General features: G+C 48.3%; 1 protein-coding gene across 5 annotated transcripts in view; it reads left to right on the top strand.

Moving 5' to 3' along the window:
- Positions 1-18,706, top strand: part of sema6cb (semaphorin 6Cb) — a 127,846-nt gene that overhangs the window by 93,356 nt on the left and 15,784 nt on the right. For all 5 annotated transcript variants that reach the window (XM_086153838.1, XM_086153837.1, XM_086153840.1 and 2 more), the window contains 5 exons: positions 2,631-2,807; positions 2,871-3,008; positions 9,428-9,505; positions 16,582-16,640; positions 17,876-17,926. In XM_086153838.1, the coding sequence (XP_086009964.1) occupies positions 2,631-2,807; positions 2,871-3,008; positions 9,428-9,505; positions 16,582-16,640; positions 17,876-17,926 (503 nt within the window). The remainder of the gene's footprint in view (positions 1-2,630; positions 2,808-2,870; positions 3,009-9,427; positions 9,506-16,581; positions 16,641-17,875; positions 17,927-18,706) is intronic.

Here is an 18,706-nt window from a genome sequence, read left to right as displayed (position 1 = left end):
CAAAGAGGCGCAGCCACGCGATTGGACAATCTGACTTGTTTCCTTGCTTCGTCGCCCCTGTATTTTATGTCTCCGATATAAACCCCGATGTTATTCCGACTCATTTTTAAGGAGCATTTTTTACACATGTCTAAATCCCCAGATCAAGTCATGATCTGTATTTTATATATTATTATATAAATATATGATTTATTATATTGTTATTTCTTATTTTATTATTTTTTTACTTTATTTTACTGGAGTTTATTTTCTGTTTTATTGAAGTTTGTATTTGATTTTATTTATCGATTTGATTCGTTTGACTTTAATATATAGAATATCATTTTTGTTTTTATTATGAATTTATCATAAGATAAACTTTATTGATCCCCATAAGGGAAATTCCTTTGTCACTGCAGTGTAACAGTTATAATGGCAAAAAAATAAAAAAGGAAAATAAATATGAATATAAATATATAAAGAAAGACAGAGGATAGCAAGACATCCACGAATAAATAGACAGCGACAACATCAGGGATAATAATGGACAACATAAAGGAAAAATACGCAACCAGAACTAAAGAACAATAGAAATAGAGGGACAATAGCAACGACAAGATTAAAATAAATAAACAATAATGGGCAGGATGTGTGCAGGGTGGGAGTGAGGCTGCATGTGAATGGGTGAGGTAGTGAGATTGTGGAAGCAGCACAGATGCACCTCAGGACGGTCAGAGTTGTGTGTCGTCCAGACTGCTGTTGTACAGCGTCTGAAGCGTTCAGTTCTGCACCATTTTAATTTATTTTACTCTTAATTTATTTTTATCTCATTTCATATTTTTCTGCAAATTTTATTTGCTTGTCCTCCCCGAGCCCTCCAAGGTCAGCGGTGGGGCTCAGCGGCGCCCCCTCCTGCTCCAGAGGTCACTGCGTGACATGTCGGGTAGTTTTTCTCCCCTGCATTTTTTTTTAATTTTTGTTTTTCACAGCGGCTCGGTGTTTATTGACACGTTTCTGTCACACCTTTGACACACACGCTGACACACACGGCCCTCGGCATTGTCCTTTCACACACTGATGGGTGGCCGGGGATGGGGGGGGGGGCATCGTTGACAGCCGGCCAGACTCTGCAGCTCCACACCGGGTGGGGGAGTGGGGGACACTGCGACACATCTGGTGGCAAAAATAAACAAACCAGACACACACACATATACACACATCTGCCTGGCCTTTTCCCCAGAGAAGCTGTTGATGAATGAAATCCATCCAGGAGTAGAAAGCTGCCCAGTCATTGCAGGGTTGGGGGCAACTGGGGGGGCAAGTGAAGGCAGGAAGGTGTGGGCCTTAAGAAAAAAAAAGAACCCTCAAGATCTGAATGAGCCGATTCGCTTTGTTATTCACACACACACACACCCGTCGGCTGTGCATGAGGCCGTCATCTGACTCCCAAAGTCTTTTTTTGCGCTTTAATTGATAAAACTGTTTTTTTTATTTATTTTCTTTATCCCTTCCTTCATTCCTTCCTTGTCTCCCCAGAATATCTTATCTGGCACCATTGGGACATTGTCCCGGGAAACGTCTTACGAGAAATGTGTTTTTTTGGCCCGGCGAGCACAATGAAAGGAAAATAACCAGCATTTGGTTTCTGTCGCTGTCTGGAACGGGACTACTTCCTGAACAAATGTGTCTACCGACATAAAAAAATGACTACATGAGCAAAATGTGGATTGTCAAGGAAGCTAACAGCTAACAGGCTGATAACCTCTAGTTGACAGTGTCTCCTCCCCCTCTTTGGGTTATTTATCAATTTTTATAATTCCGAGAACCACGGCAGAGGCGGAGGAGAACGTAGCTAAGCATCAACGAGGCGAATATTCTGCTCGGACAGTTCCATCCGTCCGAGGGCGGCGACAGAGAGATTCATCCACTTACTTTTGTTCCAGAGGGAAATTTGTTTTGGCTCACAGACAGTTCAAGCGACATTTATAAAGGGATTAAACTCATAAACTGAGGTACCGTTTTATTATTATTATTATTAGCATTATTAGCCATTCATCCATCATTTGCCACTTATCCTGCACTCAGGGTTGCGGGGGATGCTGGAGCCTATCCAAGCCATCATCGGGCGAAAGGCGGGGTACACCGGTCAGTCGCAGGGCCACATAGCCAGACGACCATTCACTCATTCGGGGGAATTTTTCCAATGAATCTGCTGTATGTTTTTGGACTATGGGAGGACACCCACGCAGACACAAGGAGCAGATGCTAACTCCACACAGAAAGGTCCCCTTGTCAGATAACATTATTACTATCATTATAATTACTATTATTGTTGCCGTTATAGTGGGGTAAGTTCGGTTAAAAGTTCGGTGATCAGATCTAGCCGCACACGTAGAATGACTTTGGGCGACCTCCAGAGTAACCACGGCAACAGATATCAGCAGAAATGCTCGACCGACCCAAGACGGAAATGTCTGTCTGTGATGCTCGGGGTAACCACGGCAACCAGGAATACCAGAGCGGGTTTTGAAAATGATCACATGTCGCCGGGGGGACGGTCGTGCTCGGGGTCCTGCAGGAACATTCTGGCTTCAACGCTAATTGCATTTGTGTGTATGTGTGTGTGTGTGTGTGTGTGTGTGCATGCACAGGTTCAAGCTGACCCAGATCGCCGTGGATACGTCCGCCGGGCCCTACAAGAACTACACGGTGCTGTTCCTGGGCTCAGACAACGGCCACGTGCTGAAGGTCCTGGCGAGCACCGAGGGCGCCAACGTGTCCTTCAGCACGCAGCTCCTGGAGGACGTAGACGTCTACAACCCCAACAAGTATGTCCTCCACCCCCACACACACACACACAAAGAAAAAAAACTAACCCACCTTCCTCGCAGATGCAATGTGCGCGGCGAGGACCGGCGTGTTCTGGGCCTGGAGCTGGACCGGGACCGCCACGCGCTCTTTGTGGCGTTCTCCAGCTGCGTGGTCCGCATGCCGCTCAGCCGCTGCTCCGACTACAGCGCCTGCAGGAAGTGAGTGACCCCACGTGCGCACGCGTTCACACACTTACACACACACATGCACTACCACCCAAACTATTTGGTCCGGGGGCTCCGCAGCATTGACAAAGACCCAGTTACCAGGGAAACGTCCGAGTCCGACCCCTTGTACTAGCAACGCTAATTGGTGTACGTGTCACCATGGCAATGGAAACCTTTACCCTTGCTTGTCTTGAATGTGACACCACAAATGCGCTGAAGATGAACAGGAACTGCATGGTAAAGCTAACGGTGTTCACCGGTTTCGTGTATCTCGCTCAGTGTGGAGGAACGCGACGGAGACGGCGGTCGAGTCCGTCGAGCCGCCGATATTGAGCGGCGCTGTCCGGTCGCACTCTCTCTTACCCTTGATTTTTTTTTTTTAATTTTATTTAATCAAACGTCTCGCCGGACTCCAGCTGCCGCTGATCTCGGCCCACCTCATTGATTTTACGCTCCTCGTGTTTCACGAGGGCTGTCGGCCGCCGGTTCTTGGGGGGAAACATGAGCTACGAGCTGACGTCAACCCGCGGGTCGCCGGCGCCCCCGGTGGACACGCTCGGCGCTGCAGGAGCCCGGAGGAAAACTTTCAGCGTCGCAAAGAAACTCCAGGAATTAGTTTCCCCCCCCCCGGAGTCCTGCCAGGACGCTGCTTTAGGGTTTAGGTCCAAAGTCTTAGGCAAATAACAGAAATTATTCTTTAAGCTGGGGAGGGGGAGCTGAATACTGAACTGATATCTGATGCCTTTTATTTTTTTTATTCGTTTGAGAAACAGTGATATAACCAAATCGCCACTGTTTTTTTTTTTTTTTCACAGCTCTTTGGTTAAAGCAAATCCTTTTTTTTATTACAGTTGTTTTTTTCTGATCGTCTTTTATCAATACCAATAAAATAATGTTAAGTAAAAATTATAAAATCGAGATGTCAAATAGTACTTGATGAAACTACTTGAATTCAATTAGATTAAATTAAATTAAATTGTCAATTAACTTTTAAACCTTTTAAATCCTTTTAAACCCAGACTTTCATCATTTTTTTCTTCAGTCTCCCTCCCTCCCTCTCTTCTTTGTCCCCCCATCGTCACGGCGACGGCGATACAAAACAAAACACGGTAGAAATCCTGATCTCGGGCCGAGAGTGTCGGGTTTCTGTAATCCGCTGGACGGATGAATTAATCAGCCTCTGGTGTCTGAGAAAAAAAAAAAAAAAATGAAATGTGAAAAGAAAGTGCAGCTACCTCAGAGCCTGAGACACTGAAAAAGCCCAAGGTCATTGAACGTCTTGGCAGAGCCAATTTAGGCTATTGATCTCCATTTGATCAGAATGTCAATCAAGCCCAGGCAGACGGTTTGTTTTGAACAGTGACGTTCGGAGAGCGTCGGGTTTCAGTTCGCCGACAAAATAAAAGCCGGCCTTCGCCGACAGAACGCCAGCATCCGGGCGGCGCCGGCCGCCGCAAGAACTCGATCAGATCTCTGAGCGATCCGGCTATCGATCGGCCACATTTGCCCGATCAGCGCTCTCTGGGCTCCGACCGGACCTCCAAATGAAAATGAGAAGATCCAGGGGAGGTGAAGGACCAGCTGGTCTCCACCCTGGTTTGGGTTTAAAATCCTAGAAGATCCTTAATTTCGAGAGCGGTTGATGTTTCTCTCTCCGTCTTCGGGGCCCCGGTGAATGTTCTCCGTCTCCGCCGTTCTATTTTTAGCCAGGAATGTTGACCCCTCTCACCCCAACAAACACACACACACACACACCGAGCTCCTCTAGAGACTGCTCAGGCCCCCGTAGCATGCTAACCCCTCGTTGTGGCGGCTTGGAGAAGCTCCGCACTTCATAAATCCCCTCCATAAATTGGATCCAGCTGATCCGCCGCGATCCGGCCCCCCGAAGGTGGAGGAGAAAGGAAAAGACACGAGCACGGGGTTGACAGGGGCGACGGGGCGGGAGTGAGCGCTCACCTCGTCTCAGGATTAGGGGTCCCCCGAGTCTCAGCGGTGGAGGGGGGAGCAGAAGGGGAGGTCGGGTTTCCGTCATCCCCCTCCCGCCCGTGGGTCCGATCGGGTTTCCCTCGGCTGCAAATATCACCAAATACCCGGTCTGATTAATCAAACAGCAGCCAGGGAAGGGGGAGCAGGGATCGGCGTCCTCTTCCTGGTGCTGGGAGGGGGCGGGGCTTAGATGACGCCACTCCGGGATCCACATTCAAATGAAACCCAGACGCCAATGCTCTTAGGAATTGTTGTGTCCAGGGAGGGGCGGCGCACACACGCTCGGCAAGTAACAAAACACTCGTCCGGACTCTGGTGGAGCACCACGTTTTGCAAGAGACCACACAAACACACACACTTTTCGCAAGATGTGGCATTTTCCACTGAGGAGTTATGGAGTCAGAACCCGAGTCAGGACTCGTGGCGTCATCAACGTCTGCACAGAGACAGAAATACAAGCAACTGCTGAGATTCTGGACACCAGACGATAGCTGTGTGTGTGTGTGTGCGTGTGTGCGTGCGTGTGTGTGTGTGTGGGTGTGTGGCCGGCGAGGAAACGTTGATGGATGTTTCGCGGCACTGAATAATAATTTCTGGGCTCGGGTCGCGGCGTATCTGTTGAATAAGTTAACCTTGTGTACAACCCGCCCCCCCGCCTCTGCCCCCGCCGGCCTCTCGCTAACAACGGCGGCACGTTTTACGTCTATTAAATTACCTTGACGGGACGGCGGCAGCGGCGACGAACGGGAATTGAACAATCCGCTCCCCGTGTCTTTTCAGCAGCTTATTAATGAATAGATCCAATAGGGTCGTTCCGTAACGGAGAGGTTTATGACCTCGGGGGCGCCGAACCCGACCTGCGCGGGTCTGCGTGCGCTCATAAGCCGCTCCGCGTTAGCGCCGCGCAAACAGGAAGTCAACTCAGGTTATTGTCACTGTTATTCTCTTATCAGTGGCACTAACATTAGCGTCCGATTAGCAGAGGGGGAAGTGGCGGAAGTCACATGACGGCGTAGATGTCACGGTTACGCTCATCCACCACTGCTCGTCCAGCTAAACGGCAGCTAAAGCGATGGATCGGACGAAGCCGTGTTTGTAGTTCCAGTGCTGGAACTACGGCTACATCAGAACCGGCTCCCCTGGGGAGGAGGCCGCCGAGAATGGGTCAGTTGGCATCGTGTTGGAAGGAAGGCAACGTTACCTCTCCTTCCGATGGTGTTGGGGCTTGTCTTCAAACCTCACAGCCCGTCCTATGTTTTTTTTTTTCCGTTGCACGACGCGGTCCCGACGCTGCTCCAAGACGTAAAATAAAAGCGCGGTTCCTTTTATGTTTATTTTTTCCTGCGCCGACGGGTTTGTTTGCTAAATAAGTGCGGTATCTATAGCATCGCAGCCGGGGGGAGGGTTCAACTACAGCTTTATTCATAAACGTGTGTGTGTGTGTGTTTACACGTGTGTGTTTTGGCCGCCGGATAAATGCGTGCATTTATAGCGCGCCCAGCTGCAGCGAGCGCAGAGAGCTCCCCTCCCTCTCCACTTCCTCCTTTCAGAGGCGGCCTCCTCTTCCTCCTCGCCGCCGCCGGCCCGAGGAAAGGGATGCGAGAATATAAACGAGTCACCTGGATGGCGTGACCCAACCACCACGCTGTCTGTGATAGTTTGTTTGTTATGATAACCATTATCACACACACGTTAACTCTCCATAGGTGGGAATCTAAATCTGCAGTGCCTTAAGATTGGAGCTACCTAGTCACCAGGATGTCACCTGGTCACCTTAGTATCACCTAAGTGTCACCTGCTTGCCTTCATTACACCCGGTCAACGGGACATCACCTGGACACCTACATGTGACCTTCATCTCACCTGGTCGTTACCCGGACATCGCCTGGTCACCTTTATCACTCCTGGGTGTCACCTGGTCCCCTTTATGTCACCTGGTCATCTGGAAATCTCGTGGACCTTTCCGAGGCACTTTTATGTCTCCGGGTCACCTGGACATCTCCAGGGTCACCTTCATGTCTCCTGGTCACCTGGATGTGTCCTGGTCACCTTGACACTTCCAGGTCAACTGAATGTCTCCAGGTCACTCTTACGCCACCTGGACGTCAAGTTTATCTCACCGTGACACAACATGGTCGCCTTTTGATATCTGGTCACTTGGAAGTCACCTGGTTGCCTTAATGTCCCCTAGTCAACATTACGTAGTCATCAACTGGTCACCCTTATGTTACTTGGTCACCTTTATGTCACCTGGTCATCTCCTGCTGACCCGGAGCTTCTCTGGGCACTTTTATGTCTCCAGGTCATCTTGACACCTCCAGGTCACCCCTATATGTCCCCAGGTTATCTGGATATCACCGTTAGCTCATCTGGACATCAGATGGTCACCTTCATGTCACCTAGTCACAGCAACGTCATCTTGTCACCTTTATCGCTCCTGGACTCCACCTTGTCACCTTTAGGTCATGTGTACATCTCCTGGTCACCTGGAAGTTTCCTGGTTACTTTTATGTCTCCAGGTCACCTGGACATCTCCAAGGTCACCTTCATGTCACCTGGTCACCTGGATGTGTCCTGGTCACCTTGACATTTACAGGTCACCTTTTTCTAACCTGGAGGTCCCCTTTATAACTGCTGGACGTCACCTGGTCCTTCCTATGATCACTCAGTCACCTTGAAATGTCCTGCTCACCTTTATGTCATCTGGTCACCTCCTGGACACATGGACGTTAGTACTTTTTTACGTCTCCAGGTCAACTTTACATCAGCTGGTCACCTGGACGGCACCTTTACTTCACCCCGAGGTCACCTGGTCCTATGTATGGCTCTAGCTCAATTGGAAAGCTGCTGGTCACCTGGGCGCTTCCTGGTCACTTTTTTTTGTCTCCGGGTCTAAGATCACCTTAATGTCTCCTGGTGACATGGACATTTCAAAGTCACCTTGTGTGTCTCTTGGTTGCCTTGACATTTGCAGATCACATGAACATTTCTAGGTCGCCCCTTATGTCTCCTCGTCATCTGGTCACCTTGACATTTTTAGGGTCAACTTGTATGTCTCTTGGTCATCGTTAGGCCACTTTTATGTCAGCTGGACATCTCCAAGGTCACCTGATCCATACCATCTTCAATCATCTGACCCAAAACTGATTTCCCTTAATTGCTTGTGTGACTTGTATCTTAGCGTTTCCATTTGTCCAAAGGATTTCTTTTTTCAGCATCCAATAACTGTAACAATCCATTGATCCGATAATCAACCAATAATGTACTTGGAAAGTAGTTTCTGGAGAAGGGACAGAGGGAGAAAGAAAACCCCAAAGAACGCAAATTGTAAATCTTGGTCTGGGTTTAAAAACACGGAAGGGTACGCGGCGTGACTCAGCGGCGAGCCCGAGGGGCTTGCGACCGACAGCCGTGAAACGTGATGCTCGGAACTCGGAAGGAAACGGTTCCGGGTGCGAGCGGGGGGGTCGAGTGTGTCTGCAGGGGGGAGATTGGCCACCGGAGCCGCTCCCTTAAATTGGTTCAATTAGCGATCGGCCACGGAACGATGGCGCCGGAACCGATTAGCTTAGCGCGGGCGCTCTCCACCTCTCAGCCCCCTCCCTGATCTCCCAAAATAGAAGGAGGCTTGATGAGATTCAGCGCTTTCATTTTGAGGAGAACGTCTGGAGCTCCGTCTCGTCCTCTTGACGTGGAACACGGGGGTCAGAGGTCAGCAGGTTCCCCGTCATCTGTCACGGTCCAGACACACTCAGTTGGTTCATTGGAGAAATTTTTGAATTTGTTGAAATTGTACGTAGCTGTGAATGAGATGGTGAATGGTTGGTTGACAGCTGACCAATCCAGGTTAAACCCCGCCTCTCGTCCCAAGGTTGTCTGTGATTGGCTCCAGCCCCCAGACTGTGCGGGCTGAAGGTTGTAGGTAACGAATGAATGAATGAATGAATGAATGAATGGATGAATCCTAGAACGGTTGGATGTCTCTCTATGTGTACCCATGATCGACAGATGACCCTGCGATTGACAGCTGCTTTGCCCTGCTTCCTGCCCGAGGAGGTTAGATCAATTTCCTGAAACGTGAACGCATTAATAGAATAAAACAAAATAAATTAATGTGATCTGCATCGATGCAGAATTAATGAATCAATCAAAACACAATCAGGTGGCATTTAAGGCACATTTTTATTATAAGACAAAAGACGCAATTCTCGTTGGGCGCTAATTCGACAACGCCGACGGTGCAAGTTCTCGCAACGGTGGTGATAATTTGGTGTCAGCGTTTTTGGCTCTCCAGACGCCGTTTGGTGTTGTACTCTTTAATGACCATGGCAGGGGCGCCAGGGCTGATGATGTCATCGTCTTCTTCATCCTCTTCTTCTCCTTCCTCTTCTTCATTTCTTCCTCCTCTTCTTTCCTTCCAGGAGCTGCTTGTCTTCCCGGGACCCATACTGCGTCTGGCTGAAGTCAGGCAGCTGCGCCACCTTTTTCCCAGGATTCAAGTGAGTTGCGCACACACACACACATCTCCACACGTGGCCTTCAGAGAAAAAGAAAAATAATAAAAGTAAATTTTATTGATCGGTTTGGATCAATAGCCGTGATGGATTGGACGGTCCAGAACGTCCCACTGGCAGGCAGATGGAAGCTGAAGGACACCTGTCCTCCTCTTCTGGTGTGTCATTGATCCGCTCAACAGGTATTGATCGGTATCAGCGAACAATTCTATAGAATAAGTAGTCATGGGAGAAATAGCTCCTTTTGGCCAAACAGGAAGTGGCGCATGGGACGCCCCCTTCCTGTTTGGAGTTAGGGTGTAATAAAGGTGTTGCACAGCAGGTTTCACCGGGCAGCGATTTTGCTGTTTCCGTGACGACGCAGGACTTTATGACCCCTGTAAAAAAAAAATAAAAAACGAGGATTGCGAGGAGGGGAGGGGGGTCGTGTTCAGGAACGGACCATAACTCTTCAGGTTCCAGCTCTTTATTCTGTTCCGGTTGTTTCCGTTGGCTTGTGAACCAGGAATATTCCTTTTTATATATTTCTTTTTACAGCTCCTGGCTCACAGGAGTGTGTGAGTGTGAGTGTGTGTGCAGGTGGGTTGTGTTAATGGGCCTGATTAAGGCCTTGAACCAGACTCTGTACATCATTACTGAAATCCATCCGTCAATCATAATTCTATTCAGTCATAATTCTTTCAGACTATTCAGCAATCATAATTCATTTTTTTAAGGAAATATAAAATAATCGAATTCCTCTTGAAGTACGTAAATAATAATAGTAATAATGATATTATGAAATGGCTCTGTATTCATAATGGAATTTATGAAGTAGAAATGACCCTTTACTTAGTAATAGTAATTTAAGCAGGGGAAATCACATGTAAAAATAATATTATTGGCTGTAGGGACGTTAATAGCGGTAATTGTACTCATTAGTATTGAATTCATAATTTTAATATTTATAAACTGTATTATAGAATATAAAATAATGCAAGAGGAGTTTTTGTAAAAAAAATGCCAATAAAGATGAGATATTTTGATAGAAAATATAACATTATGATGATGAAGTGTTTGCATGATTATGAGTAGATTATAGCTGTATAATTGTCCAATTCATTGAAATGATGTGAAATGTTGGCAATAAATATTATTGACGAGATTTGCAAAGTTAAAATAAACGGGAATCTTGTTTCGTGTGTGTGTGTGTGTGCGTGCGTGTGTGTGTGCGTTGTCAGCATCACTCGTCCATCAGTGAATAAGTGTGGCCCCGCCCCCTCTGGCCACGGCTGCAGATACATCAGGAAGTTAGGGACACATACTGCTAATCAGCGAGGCAGCTTAAAAGCGTCTTGTGTGTGTGTGTGTGTGTGTGTGTGTGTGTGTGTGTGTGTGTGTGTGTGTGTCATCAACATTTCCATCAGTCATCAGGTGTGGCCCCGCCTCCTCTGGCCTCAGCTACGGGTCTGACGGCGAAAAGTTGGCGGATCCACTTCTTGTCCCGCCTCTCCAGCCTCTCTGCAGCCACCTGCTGCTAATTAGCGACACAGCGTCAACACTTGTCTGTGTGTGTGTGTGTGTGTGTGTGTGTGTGTGTGTGTGTGTGTGTGTGTGTGTGTGTGTGTGTGTGTGTGTGTGCGTGTGCGCAAGCCGCATCAGAACAGAAGCAATCACATCAGCCTCTCGACAATCAATAGCTAATCTCGGGTCGAGACGCGTCTCGGCGGCAAGCATCTGACTCCCGGGTTGTTTTTTTTATACAATAAAGTCATGGGCCATGCTGGAGAAAGTGTATTCTAAAATGAATACACTTTATATTTATAATCATAAACTAGTAACGAGATAAGATAATAATAACTCTTGTACTGTTGAAGGTGTAGTAATATATAAAAGTAATAGTAATAGGATAATTTGTCGCAGTAATTGTATTTTGATGCATGTTGGTGAAATCGGAAGCGATGTTTGTCTCGCAGTGTTTTAGTCACGTCCGCTGCGCCGCTGTCTGGTGAGGGAAGTGTGTGTGTGTGTGTGTGTGTGTGTGTGAGAGTGTGAGATGCACGCAGGGACGGGCGGACAGATGGATGGTGTAAACGGCAAGGGTGGAGGAGTGCAGGCCGTTAAAGCTGCTATTTTCCCGTCCGGCCGGCTGACAGTCAAGGACCGTCTGCGTCCCCCGTGAGCGTGATCTACATCCTGGTCCTAAATCAGCCCACCGCCTGTTTTCCCTCTTTTTACTGCCGTGTACATAAACTGGGGATTTTCAACCTGCTGCACTTCACACACACAAAAACACACACACGGTCGACCAGCTCCCGCAGGATGATTTTGTCTGTAAACTCAAATTATGGGCTTTCCATGCATACTTTGGTACTACGTGTGTGTGGGTGTGCGTGTGTGTGTGAGACTCTTGCTTATTTATTTTCTGCAAAGCAGCCTCAGTTGGCATTGTTAGCTTCACTCCCATGGGACGTAGGGTTAAAGGAGCAGTTCATTAATAATTATAATAATAATCATAATGATGATAATAATAATCCGTCCATCCAACCTCTGCCACTTATCCTGCACTCAGGGTCGGGGTTGGGCTGTAGCCTATCTCAGCTAATGATGATAATAATAATAAAAATATTGAGAATGAATAAATCAATAAATAAATAGAATTCATTCATTCATTCATTCATTGACTATCTACCACATTAGTCACCCTTGTGGTGGATCTGGAGCAACTCCAGTTAATAATAATAATGATGATGATAATTATAATGATAATTCGAGCATGCATTAATTCGTGAAGTCATTCATTCACTATATGTTCCATTAATCCTGCAGCCAGGGTCCCTGTGGGGATTGAGTCTATCATAGCTAATTAGTATAATAATGATAATAATGAGAAATTATGCTTCATGCATTCTTCCATTCATTCATGCATTCACTATTCATAGTGTTTACAGTCAAGGTCACATTGGGGCTGGAGCCTATCCCAGCCAATACTACTACTGATAATAACATAATAATAATAATAATTATAAGTTAAAGTAATAAAAAATATATTATAGACATTTACAAAATGAAAATAACTAAATATTGATAGGAATAGCAAAAATAAGAACAAGAAGAAGATGAAGAAAATAATAATAAAAATATGATTTAAAATGGTTAAAAAACAAATAAGATAATAATAAAATATAGATGGAAATAATAATGATAATTCTAATAAATAATAACAATAATAATAATAATAGCACTCATTCAGGGTGATGTTTTGGAGAAGCAGGAGGGGAGGATCTGTGTGAAATAACCCTGGAAACTGAGGGAAGAGGAGGAGGAGGAGGAGGAGTGGATCCGATCATCTGGTTCTCATCGAGGTTCTCCTGAAACCTGGATTCCCCACATCCCGTCTCGGAGGCGGGGGTCGGTCCTGAGCGCCCGGAGACTCTCGGCCCCCCCACCCCCTCCTGGGGCTCCTCCACCTCCTCCTCCTCCTCCTCTTCCTCCTCCGCCTCGCCTTCGGTCCTCTCTCACCCAAAGGCGGCATAAATTTTAATGAGTGATTCGTGTCTCGGCCGTGGAGACCCTCCGCCCTCCTCCGCCTCCTCCATCTTCCTCCATCTTCCTCCCCCTCTCCTCCTCCTCCTCCTCCTTGTCTTCGCCTCTCAGGTTGAAAGATTAGCTCTTGTTCCATCAGCCAATCTTAATGCGGAACAAAATGTTTTATGTTCACCTCGGCCGGTTTTTCCCCCATGAGCCTTTACTCCCCCCCTCCACCACCACCACCTCTTCCTCCGCCCTCGATAAAATGAAATGGCGTCCAGCAGCTGCCGGACCTCCCAGTACCACCGAGCGGTGAAGGTTCTGCTCCGGTTCCTCATTCAGTCGAGGAACCACCTTCCCGTGTGGAACCGCCGAAGAGCTATCACTAGCACGGCGTTAGCACGGGCGACCATTTTTAAACAGTCCTAAAGTAGTGTGTTGTGTGTGTGTGTGTGTGAAATGGTTGGCTCAAAACAGGAAGTCAGAAATTTGCTTTGTTTAAATTTAAAAAAAAAACGTGGCTTTGAGAACCAAAATCCTCCGATGTCTCATGACCCTCGGGTCATTACACTCATGACGGTGCTCCAACTCTCAGTGAGTCATCGGCCAATGAGAAAACAGATCAGATGGTGTCGCTGGATCTGGAAAATCTTCATCAGGAAGGGGGGGAATGACCTGTCGCTCAGCTCCTTCTGCTCTGAGCTTCTCGAATGTTCTCGAGAAGTTCCCGCGAAATGGTTAGTTCGGATGTCAGGATGTCAAAGTGTTCAACATCCAGCAAACTCCTACCTGAGTTTTCTGTCTTTGGGTTCTCAGCCTTCTCCTTCCTGGGTTCTTTCCATCTTCTGCCTGGGTCGCCGCCCTCTAAGCCAATCAGCAGGCTCGCCGTGACGCATACGACGGCAATGCTGTCGTCGTGACGACGCCACCGCATTCATACACCTTTCCGCGCACAAAGTCGACCGTGAAATCCTTTAACGCGGCTGCACGAATAAATCCAGGCGTTAGCCAGCGACACGCTGTGCGCGCGTGCTTGTGGGTGTGTGTGTGTGTGTGTGTGTATGTGTGTGTGGGTGTGTGTGTGTGTGTGCGCCTGCTAGCTTGTTCCGTATATTACCCCCCCCCGGGTGTAACCAGCGTGAGACATGCGCTTGTTTGGGCGCAAAGAGCACCGCGTTCAAGTGCATGACGCGCTCCATTACGGCTGCGTGGGCGCGGCCAGCCGGAAGGCCCTTCGGCTGGAGAGCACGCCGTCTCCCGGTGTCGTTACTTCGCCGCCGCCGCTTTCCAAGGTGGGGGGGGGTTGTGGTTGTGGGAGGGGGGGGGCAGGGCACCGATACGGGGCGCGTTCTCGTCAGAGAGGCAGAAAATCCATTTTATTCCTTCTATCTGGAGCGGAGGTTTAGATGGGGGAATTTTCCCCGATTAGCATCCCGGAGGCGCGAGTCAGAGAAGACAGCAGGTTAAAACATTTTGGAGGGATTTGTTTGATACGATGGCGCTGCGGAACCCCCACCCCCACCCCCAACCCGCCCTCCACCAGAAACCACTTTCTAAACCGCGTCGTCTCCATTTTCATGTTGATTTGATTAGCTTTAAGAACAAAGGGCAGGAAATCGAGCTACAAGCGCTAGCTGCTCCGCCGTCGCCACCTCACCAGGAAGAGCAGGGTTTATCTTCATTCCTAAAAAAAAAAACAAATCCACCTCAACCGCAGATAATTTAAAAACAAAAACCGGCTCCCATTCTGCGCATCACTGTGTAGCGGTTAGCGCCGCCGCCGCCTCACAGCCAGAAGGTCCCCGGTCGGAATCCCTCCGGAGGCCTTTCTGTTCGGAGCCTCCATTTTCTAGATAACAAATGAATGTTCCTCACTCATTCTCTGGCTCAGGGTTTTTAATTTTAAATGAATTCCTCCCACTTTAAACACCTGTCTGCGCTGACACTCCCACCCTCCAGGTGGCACCGCAGACAGACAAATCTTAAAAAGCAGACCTGCAGCCTTCCTCTCCTTCTTCTCCAGTCTTTGTTTTTCTCCTCCGCCGATGCAGTTGTTGTTCTCCATTAGCGACGGATCGCCTCCTAATTGGATTCCGCAGCCGCGTCCCCCAGCCGGGGACCATCAATCACATTATTTATTAATGTTTTAGCGAAATCAATAATTTAATAGTTTGGCGATTCGTCACAGCGGTTTAAAGATTATCTGTCCCGCCGTGAGAGATTACATCTCTCTTTTTATTTCCCCGTTTGGGCGCCACGCGTCGTCAATTCATGCTATAATTAAATTATGTACTACTTTGCCGTACATGACGAAAGTATTTATGCTGAGTCATGCTGTGATCGGGGGTTCGCCGGATCCGGCGCTTTCATGAAATCATTTCAAAGCAAGAGATGGGTTTAATGCACAAGATCAAAGCTGGATGGTGACGCTATTATATGTATTATTTCACACACACAAACACACGTACACGAATCCAGGTGGGTCTCCATAGCCTCTTTCTCACTATAGGAACTTTTTGCAGCTCTTAGTACCTTTTCAGGTGCTGTTCTGTTTCTCAGTGCTTTGGGGCAGCAGAAGGACCAGGGGTCGCGGACCTTCAGCTCCCAGAACCATCTTAGCTCGTACTCCAGATCTCCAAGGCGTTTTTACCGTTCCATAGGAACTCAGAAGGGATTGGTGGAACGCCGAAGCTACACCCATTAGCTGCTCGGAGACTACGGAGGGACATCTTTAAAAACTCTGGTCAGATGTTTTCTTGGGACAAAACGCACGGAAGCATTGAGAAACAGATCGACGAAGAGGTCCGAGGTCTTCTGGCCTGCTACACCTCAGAGGGGTTTTCAGAGCTCGCACAGGAACATCTACATTTTGGCCCAAAAAAGTCTGCAGTTTTGCTCACTGGGTTCATAGAGAAGATGAAAACACTTCATCTTATAGCCCATGGTTATTCCTTGAATACTGTGGCAGCTCCCACCTTCATGTTGTCCTTGTCATCTTCCTCCTCTTCTTCTTCTTCTTCTTCTTCTTCTGTGGTTTGTTTTAGCATGTGGACCTTAAGGTGCATGTCACATCTGTCTGAGGGAATGCAAAACTAGTTTTTCACTGGAGGAGGCAACTTCCTGGAACCAAAATTGTAGTAGTCGAACCGTTCCCTCCAAAAGCGGCCATAGTTCCCCCTCGCTGTGAGCGAGGTCATCACGGCACGGCAACACTAGCGGAGGCGATGGTGGACCTGCTGCTTCTTCTTTCAGAGAGGAGAGCCGGGGAAAGCTAGCAGACATGCTAACATGTTGCTCCTTGATGGTTGATTGCTGAGGCGGTAACGATGTCAGGTTTTAGCATCTGCTCGGTTCTAACTGTGCCCAAAGAACCAGGTAACTTTCCTGGTGGACACCATTAAGGTCTACCTGGAGCTGTAAGATATTAAACACACCAAATACCAGCTACCTCTGCTCATAAAAGTTGCTCGGCGGATTATGGCAAGAACTTTACTGACAGGTCTCCTCTCCACCCCCTCACCCCCCTTTGTTGTGTTTGTGCATCTCCTCAGGGGGGCCTTCGAGCAGGACGTGGAGAGCAGCCTCCTCCAGCACCCCGATACCTGCCACGGTGAGTTGGGAACACCCCTTGTTGTTTTTTTTTTGCACGGATCCGGGTGAGGGAGGTGGGGAAGGAGGGGTGCGGCGGCCCCCCGCTGGGCCACAGAGGTGGGGGTGGAAACGCATCCGAAGCAAAATGTAAACACCCTTGATCCAACCTTCTCGCCAGATGTTGTGAAAATCTGATTTCCGCTGACAGATGAACCCCTCCTTCCCAAATATTAGAAGGGGAATGGGGGGGGGTTGTCTTCTATGTGCTGGCAGCTAGACAAGCTAGTTAGCTTAGCACGAAGGAAGACACCGCGTGGTATCTTCACAGTCTACCTCCGTCAGGAGACGTCAACTGCCAGAAGACAATCCCCCACCGGCTCCACAGCGGAGATGCTTCAAAGATGCTTCTTCCAGCAGCAGCAGAAACCTCCACCTTGTTATTCATGTATTCGTAGATTTATGAAGCGATAATGGGGATTCTGGAGGAGGGGGTTTCCGAGCCCGGCCCGCTCCACAGACTGAGCTACAGGGAAAAGAGAGGTCCAATGCTAACTTGGATAGGGCCAGGCGAAACTCCATTCAGAAAACCAGAGTTTTAAAAGAGTTGTTTTCTGTTCGGGTAGGTGAGGCGAGAATTAGCATCACAGCAAGAATTAGCGTCAAGCTGTTTTTACTTAATTTTGATTGATGTTTTTTCTTTTTTAATGCAAACGACGATTACAGTTGAAGCTATGAACAGGAATAAAATGAATATTTTGGATGGAGATACAATAACATTACCTATAGACTACCATTCATTGTGGACGGGGTTTCCTTTGCCCTCCATTGCACCTTGTCACATCCCTCCTAGACGGGCTTCGACAACACCTGCCCCTGACGTGGCCTGAAAAAAACCTACTTGCCGGCGTGACTGAAGCTCACACTGATCCGGCTAATTGCTGCATTAGCATGCATTCATTTCGGCGCGGGCAGCAGTTCAGTTCATCTCTAAGGAGCGAGAGCAGCCGCTCGTCCACCCCCGTTCTCAATCCCCGCCAGGGAACTGTTCTCAATCTTTCGGCGTTAATTAAGTATTTGCTCGCCGATGCATTTCTTTTGTGTATATATTTATTTGCGTGGGGACAAAGTGTCGTTTGCAGCTTCCTCGCGCGCGTGTCTGCAACACTGTTGGACTCGATAATCAGGAAGCGGGTGGCGAAGAAACAGCGCTAACGGTTTCTATTTTTGCCCCCACTCCCTCCCTCCCTCCCCTAGACGTCCTGGCCACCACCCGCAAGCAGAACACAGCGCTGGACTCGGCGTACGGTCAGTAGATGAGCCTTTTCATTTCCTCCCTGCTAGCCGGCTAAGGGTTAGCAAAGTGCCGGGCGAGCGTTCGTATTGGCGTGTGAAGGAAACCTGCGCCGGCGGTGTGACTCCTGTGTGTGTCGGCTGCAGAGAGTCACTGGAAATTTTTTTTTTTTTTTTTTTTGCGTGTGTTTCCTGGCCTACCTGGGCCCGCCAACGCCATTGATAATCATATCGAATTAAAGTGAAATGCTGTCACCGCGGCAACAGAGGCGCGGCGGGCAGACAGGAGAATCGATCCTGGACATCTTCTCCCTTTTGTTTTTCTCTGACCAGTGGTAGATAAATGGCGGGGTGAATCTGCGGTGACGGGGAGCTGGATGGCGAAAACAAACATTCACCGGCGGCGCTGCGTCCGAAACGTTAGCGCCCGGCGGAGCGACGGGTTTGTTTACCGTCTTGAACCGCGAGGGTCTTCTTCGCTGATCTTTCTTGACGGGGGACTGTGAAAGGACCGTGGCTGATGGCTCGGGTGTTCAGGCGGCTCCAGCTATCTTGCGTAAAGCGCTTTGAAACTGCACGGTGTGAAAATACCCCATCATTCATAGCTCATCCACAGATATACAAGTATTCACCCTCTCACTCACACATCTGCACCTGGGAGGAACCAGGAAGTGCAGTAGATGTGGTTGCCCAAGTGTTTGTTGTTCACAGTTGTGAGTTGATGACACACACACACACACTCACACACACACACACACACACACGTGTTGACTCTTGCAGTGATGGTGTCAGATC

The sequence above is a fragment of the Fistularia commersonii genome, chromosome 10, assembly GCF_037954325.1.
Source record: "Fistularia commersonii isolate RoL2024-O1a breed Wild chromosome 10, RoL_Fcom_v1.0, whole genome shotgun sequence".
Lineage (NCBI taxonomy): Eukaryota > Metazoa > Chordata > Actinopteri > Syngnathiformes > Fistulariidae > Fistularia > Fistularia commersonii.
This window is presented reverse-complemented; position numbering and strand designations above follow the sequence as displayed.